Source organism: Rhinolophus sinicus, linkage group LG10, assembly GCF_036562045.2.
Source record: "Rhinolophus sinicus isolate RSC01 linkage group LG10, ASM3656204v1, whole genome shotgun sequence".
NCBI classification, from domain to species: Eukaryota; Metazoa; Chordata; class Mammalia; order Chiroptera; family Rhinolophidae; genus Rhinolophus; species Rhinolophus sinicus.
In genome coordinates this window covers 103,691,018-103,706,110 of record NC_133759.1, presented here as the reverse complement: position 1 = coordinate 103,706,110, position 15,093 = coordinate 103,691,018, and the positions used below count along the sequence as shown (strand labels likewise).

Sequence of the window (15,093 nt, the reverse complement as noted above, 5' to 3'; positions counted from 1 at the left end):
AAAGCATTTCCCTCAGCCTCCATCTACCTCTCTCTGTGTGTCTGTCTCTTTCCAAGGCTCAAATCAGGCCTGGGTAGGGCTAAAAAATTGAAACCTTCTGCCATTTAACACGTCTAAGTCTCTCTCATCTCAGTCTACAGGATGTGGTCCCCAGATTGCATCTTTATAGATCCAATCTCCCCCGTACCTGTCTATTCATGAAAAAATGATTTTGGGTGCAGGTGAGGGTGAGGGTGGACGTGGGACAGACCTGCTGACCAGCAGAGGGCGACTCTGAGTTCCTCTACACAAGCAAACAAGCGCCAATGCCAAATAGCCAACAACACAGCTTCAATTAAACATATTATGGTTTAGTCATATAATAGAATACGGTACAAACTTTTAAAAATGTTTTATGGTATGGGAAAATGAACACAATATTCTGTCACAATAAAGAGCAAGAGATTTCTTTCTGGTCCCTTGAGGACATGATGCCAAATGAAATAAGCCAGACACAAAAGGACAAATACTGTCTGATGCCATTTATATGAGGTATCCAAAGTAGTCAGACTCATAGAAACAGAAAGTAGAATGGTGGTTGCCAGGGGCTGAGAGGAAGGGAAATGAGTTGTTTAATGGCTACAGCGTTTTAGTTTTGCAATACGAAAAAGTTCTGGCGGTCCTTAGCACAACAATGTGAATATAGCTAACATTACCGAAACGTATACTTAAAAATGATTAAGGTGGTAAACATTTTTTTTTTTTTAAAAAAACAGGAGATTATTTTTTCAAACCAAACAACAAACAATAAAACCCAAGATTCTCTGTTTATTCCTTCAGGCACTAGAAATGTGACAGAAAATAGGAATACTTCTTGCCCCAGATCTCAGGGAGCTTCTCATCTGTGAGGAAACCCGTTAATGGAGAAAGCACATGAACAAAGGTAAAACTGCAGAGAGAATAAGTGCTGTAAGGAGCTGCACACCATGCTCTGAACGTGACCTGGCCAAGGAGGCGAGGAGAGTGGCTGAGGGGACAGGAGGTGAGGCGAGGACCCCAGCACTGAGTCCCTCGGAAGGGGAGAGCTCCCAAGCAGGGGGGGACAGAGGGGGCAAACCTCATGGAGGAGGAGAAGCATGCATCCTTTTATGAGTGTCTGGAAGGACACACGCCCCTCCCCTTACCAGTAATTTCCTCCGAGTGGTGGGGTTGTCACTGTGCCTTTTCCAGGGGGAGCTTGGCTGGTTTTGCAGTAAGGAAAAGGCATCAAAAAAAGACCTCACCACGCAGACAGACAGCAGTGCTCTTTATTTATTTATGTTCCTCCTGGTCTCAAACTGCTTACAATTATGTTAGCGATACAGCAGGCTGAAATACCTTGTCACTAAGTAAGAAAAGTGAGGGAAAAGGTGGCTAAAAGAGTGGCAGGGAAAAGGAGCAAGGTATCCCTTGATTCACAGGGAGCTGCCGGGTCATGTTCTCCTCCAAGCCCTGTCTGCCATTTAATCTGAACACTGACATTTAATTGTCCTGTTTTTATACTTTGTCTTTTCAACTCTTGAAACACCTTTCCTTGTGATTTCCTCTGCCCTGTATTACGCTCTCTCCCGTACATACATCTTTTTATTTCTTCCGTTGTGCCTTTTTGCAGTTGTAAAACTCCATCCTCCCTTCCCACAGGGAACGGGCCACGCTTGGTCCACCTCAGCACACTGACGTAGTCACAGCCTCCACACAGTAGGTCCTCAAATGTCTGTGAGTGACTGAGGGTCGCTCACACCCATTGCCAGTGGCACTCAGCCCGTGACACCCTCAGCAGGGCTCAGGATACGGTTGCCAGTTTGATTTATGGAACTTATTATCCCAAGTGGCATAGATATTGACTCAAAAGGGTTTAAATAAATAAGTGGCTACACAATCCAGAAAAGGCAGTAGAATGAGAAGAGGGTGTTTGTCAAGCAGCTGAAGCAGATGTTATAAAGGAACGTTCAAAAACTGGGTCTGGCGGAGCCATGGCGGGGCAGGACCGGCTGTGGAGTCGGCAAGCGAGGTTCATACCCAGGCTCCATCACATCACACGCCAGGGGAGCGGCCTGGGGCAAGTCACAGAGGCAAGAAGACCTCTTGTGAGGACTGCCGCGAGGAATGTACGTGCGTGTGTGTGTATATTCAGAGAGAGCGCAGCGGGTGGCTGGTCTCTGCTCCATGAGGTCTGAGGCCGCAGTTGGGGGCTTGAAGCCTGGGGGCTGGCTCATCTTCCTGCTCTTTCACTCATGTGCCTGGTGGGAGGTGCTGGCTGCGGGCTGATGCCTGAGCTGCGGCCATCGGCTGGAGCACTACACGTGTCCTCTTGGCTCCGTGGGAAGTGTCCAGGGAGAGAATGTCCAGTGAAAGCCGTATCGCTCTTTCTGACTTAGCCTTAGAAATCACATGTCACTTCCACTGCATTTTGTCAGCAAGGCAGTCACAAAGCCCTGCCCAGGCCGAAGGGGAGAGGCCACAGATGCCCACTCTCGAGGGAGGAGAGCTGCTGTCACACTGAATGAAGAGCATGTGGGATGGTGTGCATGTTGGTGTGGCCATCTTTGGAAAATACAATCTACCACACGATGTGTCAGGCAGCTTATGATCTCTCCTTATTTCTTGAAAAACGCTGAGGGTCTAGGTATAATTATCTCCTAGAGATGGATAAACCAAGTCTCAGAGAGGCAAAGTAAGTTGCCTTGAGCGATTTATTTAACTTCTCTAAGCTCAGTTACCCCCTTTATAAAATGGGTAGAAAAATCTCTACCTGAATGGGTTACTATGAGACTGTAACGCTTATCACTTTATGGGGCTGTGGGAAGACTGCAGTTGGGGAAGACGTTGTGAACTCTCACGCCTGTGCTAATGGAAGCACTGCTCTCTATGGTGGTAACATCATTATTTCCTTGCCCTCCACCTCCAACTACCAGTCACACACAACCCCACAGCCAGCCAGAACCTGGACGTCCATCCACACACCCTCCAAAGCACGGCTTGTCAAAGGGTTTAGCTGGGGCTCACATCAGTGCCGTACAGGAGCTCACCACCCCCCTTCCTCGTCTGTTCCCATCATCCAAGAGGAAAGTACCTTGGCAAGAATGCTAATGTTTGTTTATAAATTTCAAATGTGTAAACTTAACTCATGTAGTTGATTATGGGCAAGTAGTCCTTTGGTCCTACTTAAAAATGGCCTGTCACTCTGTGCATCTGTCCCCTAGGGAGCAGGAGGAAGGCCTGGCATTTCCGCATTTGCTCATGGACCCCAGGAGGACTCTTCTGGTTCCTGAACAGACCAAGGTCCATCCTTGGAAAACCACTCTCCTGGGGATTCATTCCAGGCCCTGTCCCTGGATGTCAACCAACTTGCGAGGACTAAGGCCTTAAAAGACCGACCCCCTCCCCCTTAGCCATGGTGTCCATTAAACAGACAATAGACTCTCCTGTTGATATGATTAAATGAGCAAAGGGGTGGGGGAAGGGGACTTACTGTTGTAGGGTGTGTTAAGGGTGCCTGAAAGCTGCTCATTTCACGGCCTGCTGGGCTGTCTGCCTCAGGGTGGCTGAGGCAGGAGTGCAGGAGGTGGCGGAATTCATTCAGCAGGCCTGGCCGGGGTGATCCCTCGGACCTCAGGTGGCAGATGACTATGTAACAGAGATGACTTCTTATATCTCAGAGTAGGACCAGGCTCAGTAGAGACAGCCTGAGCTTTGCAATCAAAGCATGTAATCTGGCTCCCGCTCTCAGAGCAGGGTAACCATGGACCAGTTAGTTATTCAATGCATCCAAGGCTCACGTCCCTTCTTCATCTCTGCCCTGGGTGAAGTGTGGGGTAGAGGCGTCATGTCTGATACCGAGGAGAGGCCCAAATATTGGGTTTGTTTTTAATTAGGTCTGATTTTAATCCTTACAACAACTGTTTTACAGATGAGGAAACAGGAAGCAATCTAGAAACATGTTTTGGCCTGCAAATGCTGATACTTGTCTTATCGATAAGTATAGATCTCTGCAAAGACCCCAAAACATACTTTGACAGTCTCTGGGAGGCCACCTGACAGAGCAGCCTATCCCTGGGTCTGGCTGGCTAAAAACACGATGGAGCCAACCCTCATCACTACCCTGGACAAAGTAAGTTTAAAAATCCTAATAGCACAGATGACAAAAATCCTAATAGCTCAGAGAGGTGCTGTGACCTTCCCAGGGTCACACAGCATGCAAGTGCCAAAGACAGGCGGGTTTGGCTGCTCCAGCATCCCCAGTGGCTGACAAGCCCAACCCTTTGGAGCTTCAACTCCTCCTCCCTCCCTCATGCCAACAAAAGGAAAATCATTTCCCATTCCTGGCACCTCTGCCAGCCCACAGACCGAGTGAAGAAGAAATGTTTCCAAGTACAGCAGGATGGTCTTTCCTGGCTTCTCAGTTTTGCAGTCTGTTGTTGTTTGAAACTTGTTTCCCAGGAGACTCTGGGAAATGCAGGTGCAGGGGCCTGGGAAGCAGCTGCTGTCTTCCTTTCTCTGGGCTGGGTACCTGCTCTCAAGTTTATGTCCTGGGGCTGTGTGCTCAGACTTGACCATGTTTGGGCATGGAGGCTTGTCCCAGATGGGGACCAAAGGCAGCTTCCCTGGAGACAGAGGCGGGCTGGGAGCCCGAGCTTCCTGCTGGAGCTCAGGAGGCCTCTTTTGGGGTGGGGGCCAGGGGCCTGGCAGATAGAAAGTGTCCGCCTGCTGAAGACTCCAGGGCGCAGGGGAGATTGTGAGTACAGTGCCCCGAGCACTTGGGAAGTGGTTTCTCCAAGGCTGGGGCTGGACAGGAGCTTTGGGAGGGCGGGAGGGAGGCATGCAGTGGGAACACCCCCTCAAGGGGCTGTGCATCTGGATTCCAGATTCTTGGGGGGTTGTTTTTGGTGTCACTGGGAACTAGAACTGCTGGCACCTGACCCTTTGTCTGCTGGCGCTCTGTGGCCGGGTCACTTTAGTAGCTCAGTGCCCTGGGCCTCAGGTCCCAGCTTTTAGAGCAGCCAGAGGGCTACAGCCTGGAGATCAGCCCAGGAAAATTTTACTCCCTTTTGACACTGTAATGTCTGTTAGAATATAGGGGAATCCCACTTCTCAGTGCCCCAAATGAGGGAGGAAAAGTTGTCATTGGGTGTCATCCCTGTCAGTCATCTTGCAGGGAGTGACAGGGCTGTATCCTGTGCCTGACCCTGGGTTCTCCTCTTTAGGACAGTGGAAGAGTAGGGGGACAGCAGGGGTTGGGGGTGAGAGGGCGTCAAGGACCTCTGATCAGATAGTTGAAACAGTCAATTTTTAGGACAGAAGCCTAAGGAGAAAATAAAGCACGTTGCTGAAAATCCCTTTGGACCAATGTCTGTCTCCTGGACATTCACTAATTTATAAAAGCAACGTGTTTATTACTTTAGGGACCTGGCAGGGAAAATAAAGTTCTTCCAGATATCTGGCCACAATTTTCCTTAAAGCGGCGTTACAGAGAAAGGGCCCCATGGCCCTGATATCTTTGGTAGAAACGGACTCTGGTTACTTTAAATAAAAACGACAAGGAAATTGACTGGAAGACTATGGGGCAACTCACAGAACAGATGGGAAGCCCACACGAGGGACAGAAGCTGGGCAGCTATGTGGCTCCAGGTGGCACTCAGGTGGTGAAAGCCTCATCGCTGGAGGGTGTTCAGGGTACCCATCGGGGCAAGGAGGGACTCTGCTTTCATTGGGGTGAGGGAGATGCCCAGAAGGAAAATGAGGGGCTGCTGCTGGAAAAGTGGGGAAGAGGAGAACTGCCAGCTGCTTCCCCCATTCTGCTTTGGCCCAAGGGTGGGTGCAGGGTGGCTCAAGCCTCCACATAAGAGAGCAGTTGCTGAGGCCATCTAATGCCTTCTGCCCTTGCTTGAAGCTGGAGGTGGCCCTTAGAGGATCCTGGCTGAGGAAGGAAAGCTCCTGCCACCCCCGATGCCTGTGGCTGCCTTCTGGGGTTCTCTGCATGCTGTCCCGGGCCCAGCTGGCCCTGCGGTGGGACTGTGTTGGCAGAGCTGTAAAATGCTCCAGGTTTTTCTGAGACAAGTGTTCCAGGAGAAAGTACAGCTATGGTCCGCCTCTGCTGCTTGCTGAATTAGTTTATCGCCTGTGTTAGTTTTCTATTGCTGCCATAACAAATTCCCACAGACTTGGTGGACCCAAACAACAGAAAGCTACTCGTGTCTGGTTCTGGAGTCCAGAAGCCCCAAATCAGCAAGATGTGGGCAGGGCTGTACTCCCTCCAGAGGCTGCAGGGGACAATCCATGTTCCTGGCCTCTTCTGGCTGCTGGGGGCTGCGCACACTGCCTGGCATGTGGCGGCATCACTCCAATCTTTGTCTCCCTGGTCATATTACCTTCTCCTCCTCTTCTGTGTCTAATTTCCGTTTGCTTCCATCCTATAAGGTCCCTAGTGATTACATTTAGGGTTGACGTGGATAATCCAGGATCATCTCCCCATCTCGAGATCCTTAGTTTAAAGTCTGCCACGTAAACGAATAGTCACAGATTCCAGGGTTGAAAATGGGGGCATCTTGGGGCCGATTATTGAACCTGTCACACAAGGTTTGACATGGGGCAAGTCCCTTCACCTCTGAGCCCCAGGTCCCTCATCTGTAGAAGGGGTATGACAATACTTGCCTGTCAGAGCTGGGGGGAGGCTTATATGGGACCAAAAAAGCCCTTTGAAGTTGCCAAGCTCTTCTCACCTGTCTTCCCTTCTGTGGATGACTTGTCACCTGTGCTGATCTCACATCTACATGCCTCTGTGGCCCTAGAAATGAACGCTGTCCCTGGTGGACATGGGGAAGAAGCTGGTGATGGCCCAGAGGCGGGGAGAGACTCGAGCCCTTTGTCTGGGTGCAGCCATGGTGGTGTGTGCCGTCATCACGTACTACATCCTGGGCACGACCGTGCTGCCGCTCTACCAGAAAAGGTACCGAACGCTCCTGGCTTGCCCTCCTCCTCCAGCCTCTCCTCTGAGGGTACAGTCTGTGAGGAACCCCAGCCTTCTTCCTACCCCTCCCCCCGACCCTCTCACCAGCCAGGAAAGTCTGGACAATCGTCATTCTCAGGGTCAAGGATTCACGTGCAGGGAGGGTAGACCAGACTGGGCTAGGATTCTGGGACTTGTGGGTAACAGATACAGGAGGCCATTTATCTACACAAGAAACACCAAATGCTCCAGTGTGAGTTTCATCCCAGGAGGAATCAGAGTCACAATATTTTGTAGCTCGTCTGCACAGTTTGACCTCCCCTCTGAAACCTTCCGGCCAGTGGGCATCTAGCCTCCTGTTGAATATCTCAAGTGACAGGGAGCTCACTACCTCACCATACATACCTACTTTCTTATAAGTAGAAAGGTCTACATTGAGCCAAAATCTGCTCCCCTGGAGGTCTGCTCTGGAATCTCAGAGAACGTTTCCTCTCTTGCTCCTTGATGTGTCAACCAGTGGAGCTTTTAAAGGAAAAGCTATGAAATTCTTGATCCACATTCTGTTTGAAACAAACACACTCAGTTCTCTCAGCCTGTTCTTAAGATAAGCCTTAGAGCTTTGCCTCTGGGCACGTTCCAGCTGCTGCCAGCCCCTGTGCCTGATAAATGGGAGATGAGTCACAATTGATTCGCTGCTGGTGTGTTGATGAGTCTGTTGGCCTCTCCTGGGCCTGCTCCTTCCTCACTTTTTACAGCACTAGAGAGAGTCCAGGCTGAAACCTTACCAGAGTGAGGCCCGACTCAGAGCGGTCATGTGCCTCGAACATGTCCCCCAAGTTAAGCACCATCCCCACCATCTTTCCCACCTTGGCACAAATCCAGCCCCTCCTTCATCTATAGGTTTTAGGGGCAAGGGCACAGATTCTGAAGCCACCCACACCTGGCTTCAGGTCCTGTGTTGTCTCGGAAAAGTCACTTGACCTTTCTGAGCTTATCTTCTACCCTGTGCAAGATGAAGATGGTGTGGGTGCAGGGTCTTGGGGCTGGCTGCTCGTCAGAACAATTGCAGGGCTTTTTAAAATGTACCAGGGCCTGGGCCTCACCACCTTAAAATTTCCGACTCACTCGGTCTGGGGTGTGACTTAGGACATAGGAATCTTTTAAAAAGTTCCCCAGGGTTTTGGGTGAGCAGCCAGGATGGGAGCCATTTACGTAGATGATATTCTGATCCTGCTGTTCCCCCTCGCCCAGACCCATGGACTCTGGGATCAAACTCCTTTCATGCTGGATGCGAATGGCAAGATGAGGGTCCCAGCCCTGGGCTCTCTAACGGGGTTCAAATGGGTGCTCTGTGTGACCCAGGTTCTAAGGTGTGTGTGTGGTCTCCACAGTGTATGGACCCAGGAATCCACGTGCCACTTGATTGAGACCCACATCAGGGACCAGGAGGAGCTGGAGGGCAAGAAGGTGGCCCAGTACCCGTGCCTGTGGGTCAACGTGTCTGCAGTGGGTCGGTGGGCTGTGCTGTACCACACGGAGGACACACGGGACCAGAACCAGCAGGTACTCCCTGGGGGGAATGGGTGCACGTCCCCTAACCCCTGGCAGGTATGCGGGCCTGTCCCTAACTGGCTCTCTTTCTCCTCTCTGGAGAGCAGAGACTAGGAAAGGTGAGCACACTTGACTGGGGACCACAGCTGGCATGAGGTCCAGCCAGACCTTGCTCTTCTGTGTTGGAGCCAGACAGACCTGGGTTTGAATCCCGCTCTGCCACTAACAGGCTGTGTGACCCGCAGCAGCTTACTTAGCCACTCTGTGCCTTTGTTTCCACCTTTGCTGAAGTGCTAGTATGAAGTCAGAGACTGCATATAATGGACTAAGCTAGATACTGGATGGATAGCATGACCTCACAAAGAAGCAGACTTTAGTGTTATTACCTCAGTCTATAAAGTGAGTCAGATGAGAGGCCAGGCCCAGAGATGATCCCACAGAGGGTAACTCCTGTGAACCCTGCACCTCAGGAAACCAGGGGCCTAGGGTGGGAGAAAAGCCAGTGCTTGGTAGATTTTCCCATCATTGTCTCCAAACAAACCCCCTCAGCCCCCAAATCCACCATCATAGCCCTTTCTAAAGGAAATACAAGTTGGCCTATATTCACTCCCTAATTCACTCACTCATTCAGTCAATAGCCATTGAACACGTCCTATGTTAGGGCTTTGGACTCAAGAGGAGAGAGCTCATATCTGAAATAATACCTAGGAGGGAGGGAGCAGTGCCGTAGAGAGGAACAGAGAAAATTATGGGGTTAAAGGAGGGAGGGACGTTTTCCAGGCAACAGTGAGGTGACGGTATCAGAAAACCATTGAGGTTAAGCAGGTATTAGATCCGCAGATACATGGAGGGGCGTACATACAGAGGGCCGGGCTGGGGAGGTAGGGATGCGAAGGGTGAGAATTTCTGCTGTGAGCACCTGGGAGCACCGTTACAGGGTGTGGGGTCCCGGGAGCATGGTCAGAGTGGTGCAGGGGAGTGTGGCATTCAGTGCCTGGGCACAGAGGCAGGACCACAGCAAATAGTCAGGACAGAGGTTAGACCAGAAGCAGGGGCTTGAAGTCAGAATTTGGTGGCTGACCATGTGGGAAGGGGCAGGGTGCCTGGGGGGACAGTGGGGTCACTGACAGCCCTGGAGAGGTGGGGATCATAGAGAAGTGGGTCTGGGCAGTGCGAGGCAGCCAGACTTGTGCTGCCATCACTAGCATAACCCAGCCCCACCAGATGGAGGGATAGCCTCCAAACCCCTGAATCAGCTCCCATCAGGACACTTGCCTCTTCTGGGTATTCAGTGGCCCTAATTTATCCCAAGGAACAAGAAGCACATTTTCAAAGATGAGCAGAGTGATCACTGGTGTGACAGGGGTTGGGGAGCAGGCAGGCTCACAGCCTGCCTCTCCGATCCCAAGTGTGCCAGCTCAGAGAGGTCAGATCGTCCCCTGAGATGAGCTGTCAGCAGCATCTGAGCCAGGGCTCTGTCTGGCCCTGGAAGGACAGCACTGGTTGGCAGCCACCAGCTGTTCTATCTTCTCTCCCATCACACCCAGGCATCACCAGAAGCAGTGCTAATGGCAGGCTGCCTCACAGTGAGACAATGGAAGTACCTTTATGTATTTGCCGTGCAGCTGGGTCAGTGGGCCAGCTGCCCCTCTACCTTTGCTCAGCTCTGAGTTGCAGGGGGCCAGTGCTCCAGGCTAGTGGGGTGTCGTGTGAAAGGCCCCTCTTTAAGAAGGGAAAGAAGGAGCTATTGTTGCAATTTCATAGTGAAGTTTTAGTATTATTATTATTAATAATACCATCTCCCATTTATTGAGCACTTACTATGTGCCGGGCTCTATGCTAATCCCCACAACAGTTCAACTAGGCAGGTAACCTCACAAACCTGTTTTGCAAGGCTCAGAGAAGTGATGGCACTTGCCACGGTCACACAATTCGAAACTGGTAGTTGAACCCAGGCCTGCCTGGCCCCATAACCATACCATTGCTCAGTGGGCTGGGTTACCCAAGGTCATAGTCAGAAGCACTGGGGAGACTTGGGCTAGGCCCCCTCAGCTCAGGATTCTGAATCCACCTGCAGTGCCCACCAGCTCTGAATGCCAGATTACTCATGAGCCAGCTTCTCCCCAGCTTCAGCTGCCCCCTGGCTGGCTGGCGACCTATTTCTGAATGTAGCTTCCTCACTTTTCAGACTGTCAGAACTATGATGAAACCATACTTTGTTCTGCTGGAGTGCTGAGGGCAGGCAGCTTTGGGAGCGGGGCCTCAGTCAAATCCAGGGAGTAACTGAGGCCTGGGGAGAAGCTGGCTTGACACGTCACACATTTTGATCTTGGATGTGATAACTCTAGTCCAGGGGTCTCAAACTTTTCTATCCATAGGAACTGCTTGATTACTGGGCCTACACTCCATGATTCGGAGGGCCAGCCCTCCAGGTGCTGGGGGTGCTAAGGCAGACCACACTTGCAGAACGTCTCCTAGAGGCTCACATAAGCGACATTCAGCCCTCCGGGCACAGAACAGAGATAGACCCAGGCTTTCTGCTTTGGGCTCCTCTACAGAGCTCTCAGCTGGACCACATCTGCCCAGGCCAGCCAGAGGTTCCTAAGGACAGGGAGCAGCGTCAAAATGAAAGGAGTACCATGCTCTGTCTGCACAAATCTCTTTTAAATGCACGCTCTCTCGCCTTTAAATCCCAGTGTCCCACATCGGTTTGCCAACACCTTTTGTTTGCCTCACATAGGGTTAGACCTCAAAGGGTTTTCAATTTGAATTCTTGCCAGTATTTTCAAACTGTGAGAGTTCACATTCAAATCTGGTTTTCCGGCTTCTTGTGAAAAGCTGGAGGCCCGGCTTAATAGGGCTTCTGTATCTCTTGGTACTAATTGTCCTGATGGAGTGGTGACCATCGGTCTGGATGCACCCGGCTGTCTCCATTTCACCAGACCTGACAATTCTCCCTGGCACCGAGGCAAGTGCCAGTCGGCACCTCCCATCTTATTCCCTCACCCACTTGACCGTGGAGATTACCTGCATGAGCCCTGCAGGTAACTGAGCATGTCACCTTTGCCCTGAATGCAAATACAGAGCCCACTGGGTCTGTGTCATTCAATGTCACTCATTGGTCTCCTTAGAGAGTTAAGGTTGAAGTCCTTCTTCAATAACATCCTTTGAAAATGATACTGTTATTAACCCATTTAAGAGATGCAGCTCGCAAGGCTCAGAAAAGTAAGTGAGTTACCTAATAGAGTTCTATAGCTAATGGACACAGAGCCAGGACTCCAGCTGGGGCCCCTGCCTCCAGTTGTACCCCGAGCGGCTCCAGGGCCACCATGCTCACAAATGACACACTGAAGTCACCCTCTACAACCATGCAGCACAGCCCGCCAAGCTTTAGCCCAGGGGTGTCCAAACTGTGGCCTGCAGGCCAACTGCGGCTCACAATCCATTGTTAATTGGCCCACAGCAAATTCCAAAAATATACTTAGTTTACTTAAATAAACCAGGTGAGGCAATACGTACTTCACCTCGAGTGAGTGGCCCGGCTGTTTGTGTATTTTACCGCATATGGCCCTTGGTGAAAACGGTTGAAAAAAGTTCGGACACCCCTGCTTTAGACAGTCTGACTCTCACCAAGGGCCTGACTCCAAAGCTGGCATTTTTCTTTACTCCATGCCAGCCACTCACCTCTTGGCCCCGAGAGACAGGGACTTAACACCATGGGCGCCCCTGCTTCTCCCCACAGTGCTCCTACATCCCAGGAGGCCTGGACAACTACCAGATGGCCCGCGCCGACGTGGAGAAAGTCCGAGACAAATTCCACGAGCATCGGGTTTTCTACTGCTTCTCGACGACTCAGGAGAATGAGACGAGCGTCCTGTACCGGCGCCTCTACGGGCCGCAGACCCTCCTCTTCTCTCTCTTCTGGCCCACCTTCCTGCTGACTGGAGGCCTCCTCCTCATCGCCATGGTGAAAATCAACCAGTCCCTCTCCATCCTAGCAGCGCAGAAGTAGACTCATCCACGCCACAGCACTGCTCGGGCCGCAGGGGACTGGGGGGACCCCAGGCTGTGCCCATGCCTCTTCCCCCCGCCTTCCCACTCTGCCCCCCGCAGACCATCCTGTCTGCCGTGGCATGGCTGCCCTTTGTTAAGTCAGGTCCTGCTCAAGAATGTACAATGGCTCCCGAGGGCCTCAGAGCGCACGAGACCAGCCAGTGACAGCTTTCCATGACCTGTTCTCACTCAACGGGCTCAAACCCATGTCCTACTGCACCGCTAACTACCCCACAGAGAGTAATGATTCTTACCTCTGCTGTGGTTGGCTCAAAGGCCTGTCTGTCTTGCCCAGGATGCCGTCCCTGGCAAAGTCCCTTTTTTGAATTTCATAATGAACCCAGCAGCGGCTCCCTCGTATAGAGCACATTTAGAATATCTCTTGCTTTTAGGTCACTAAGTGCCATATATATATGTATATACATGTATACACACACACACACACACACACGCACACACACATATATATGTATATATATATACATTTATTCCAATATTAACAAATATATAAAAAGTAGCAAGAGGAAGAGTGTTGCAACCCTGGAATCCAGTGGTGCCCTCAGGCAGGACAGGGATCTGAGAGGTGGGTATTTAGAATCAGCACCAACTCCTGTCACTTCCAACCAAGAGCCCTGATGCATACCCACACCTTCCAGGCCCTTAGCTGCGGACATTCCTTCCAGGGGACACAGCACACCATTCCCAGAGTCTCTCTCTCTCAAGGGTCAGGGCAGTGAAAAGTCCTCCCAGTTTTTTAAGACCAACTGTCATATTGTACTATCTTTCTGCAAGGTGTTGCCATTGGGGGAATTAGGTAACGGGTACTTGGGATCTCTATTATTTTTTATAACTCACTGCATGTGAGTCTGCAATTATCTCAGAAACTCACGTTTAATTTTAACAAGTAAGAAAAGAGGAAGTCCTTTGCCATGAGTCTCACTTATAGAGGCTCCTTTGCCCATGGTTTTCATGCATTTAGGGCTACAATATGCAGAAACTCAGAATATCCAGGGAGGAAGCCATATCCCTCTAGAAAACGTGGTTCCTGGGGATGCGCAGACCACTGTCCCACGCGTTATTACCATGACCTTCATTCACGTGAGGCAAAACCCTCCTGTCAACAGGGATTGGCCTTCTTCTGTCAAATCCCACACCTGCCTACTGCTCACAGAACGTCATGCACAGGACGAGCGTGAAATAATGGGCATTTGCGGGTGATGGAGTTAGACACTGAGGCAAAATGTTTTTTGGAATAATGGCTGCCTGGGAGCAGAGAGCCCTCATTAGTTCTTAATAAATCACTCTGCTAATGAGTGTCGAGTGCTTGCACTGTTTTTGCTTTCCGTCCCGTGGGCAGGTGACTCACATCTGGAGAGGAGAACATGGATCCAGCGCCACGTCCCTCCCTGGGAACTCAGACAGGAAGGGGATGGGGAGGGGCAGAGATGGCTGAGACGCAGTGTCTGCCTTCAAGGAGCTTCTCATCTGCTTGCCACTCTCCCTCCCTGCCCCCTCCCCACATTATTAAGATCTTCCTTCCTCACAGCAAAGGACCTAGTATATGCAAATTCAACATAGGCAATATAAAATATCAATCAATCTTCATTCTTGTGACTTACGGAAATGATGCCAGCCCCTCCTCTCTCCGAACCAACAATTCATCCAAACTTTCTCCTAATTTCAAAACTCCTTGCGTGAGTGGTTTGTAAATGGCATTCATCCTATTGCTAACTGGCGGTGCAGGCTGGTGCACAAGGATATCCGACGTCCTTTAAATTAGTCTTGCATTTGGGCGCGTTTGAATTATATGAAATATCTGCCGAGATACTGTTTGAACCAAGTTCAGCTGTTCTGGACCTCACAGACACTGTTCTTTCACATGGAGGGACAAGAAGAAGAGCAAAGGCAGATCAGAAAGGCACAGACATTCACACAGTGCAGCACAGCATTTCTCCAAGTGGGACCTTCCAGGGTCAAAACTCTTTTCCTAATAATGCTAAGATGCTACTCGCCTTTTCTACTCTCTTTCCCTTACCAGCACACGGAGAACTTTTCAGACTTTATATCACAACAGAATGACTGCAGAAGCAGATCTGAGAATTTAGATGTCTTCTAGCAAGCCAGCAATTAAAGAGATTTGCAAAAATGTAAAACAAGGTCAATTTTCTCAATAGATATTTTTGGAAAATATAATTATTTTTCATAAAACATGTTATTTCGTTAACATTTAATGATCTTATTTTAAAATAAATGAATTTACATTAAGGATTGTTAGTTTTCATTTCCAAAATAATAAATATTAATAGCTATAACCTATCTAAACCAAATCTCTTTGGAGTTCTCAATACATTTTAAGATTGTAAAAGGATTCTGAGACTAGAGAGTTTCGGAACTGCTGACCCAGTGAATCCCAGAAAGGGTCTCTCTGTTTTTTTTCACACCATGCCATGTGGACATCCGAAGCCCTCCCCTGGGTTTCGTCAGAGTCCCACCAGGGTGGGGGGTGGGGTGCGGGAGGAGAGCGT

At 50.3% G+C, this 15,093-nt stretch overlaps 2 protein-coding genes across 5 annotated transcripts in view; one reads left to right on the top strand and one right to left on the bottom strand.

The window, feature by feature from the left end:
- Positions 1-15,093, bottom strand: part of KCNIP1 (potassium voltage-gated channel interacting protein 1) — a 267,824-nt gene that overhangs the window by 239,425 nt on the left and 13,306 nt on the right. The gene's annotated exons all lie outside the window — the stretch shown is intronic.
- On the top strand, positions 4,628-14,778 carry KCNMB1 (potassium calcium-activated channel subfamily M regulatory beta subunit 1). Its single transcript, XM_019741095.2, has 4 exons — positions 4,628-4,753; positions 6,807-6,964; positions 8,356-8,527; positions 12,258-14,778. The coding sequence occupies exons 2-4, from the start codon at positions 6,831-6,833 to the stop codon at positions 12,525-12,527; spliced, it is 576 nt and encodes a 191-aa protein (XP_019596654.1). The 5' UTR covers positions 4,628-4,753; positions 6,807-6,830; the 3' UTR covers positions 12,528-14,778.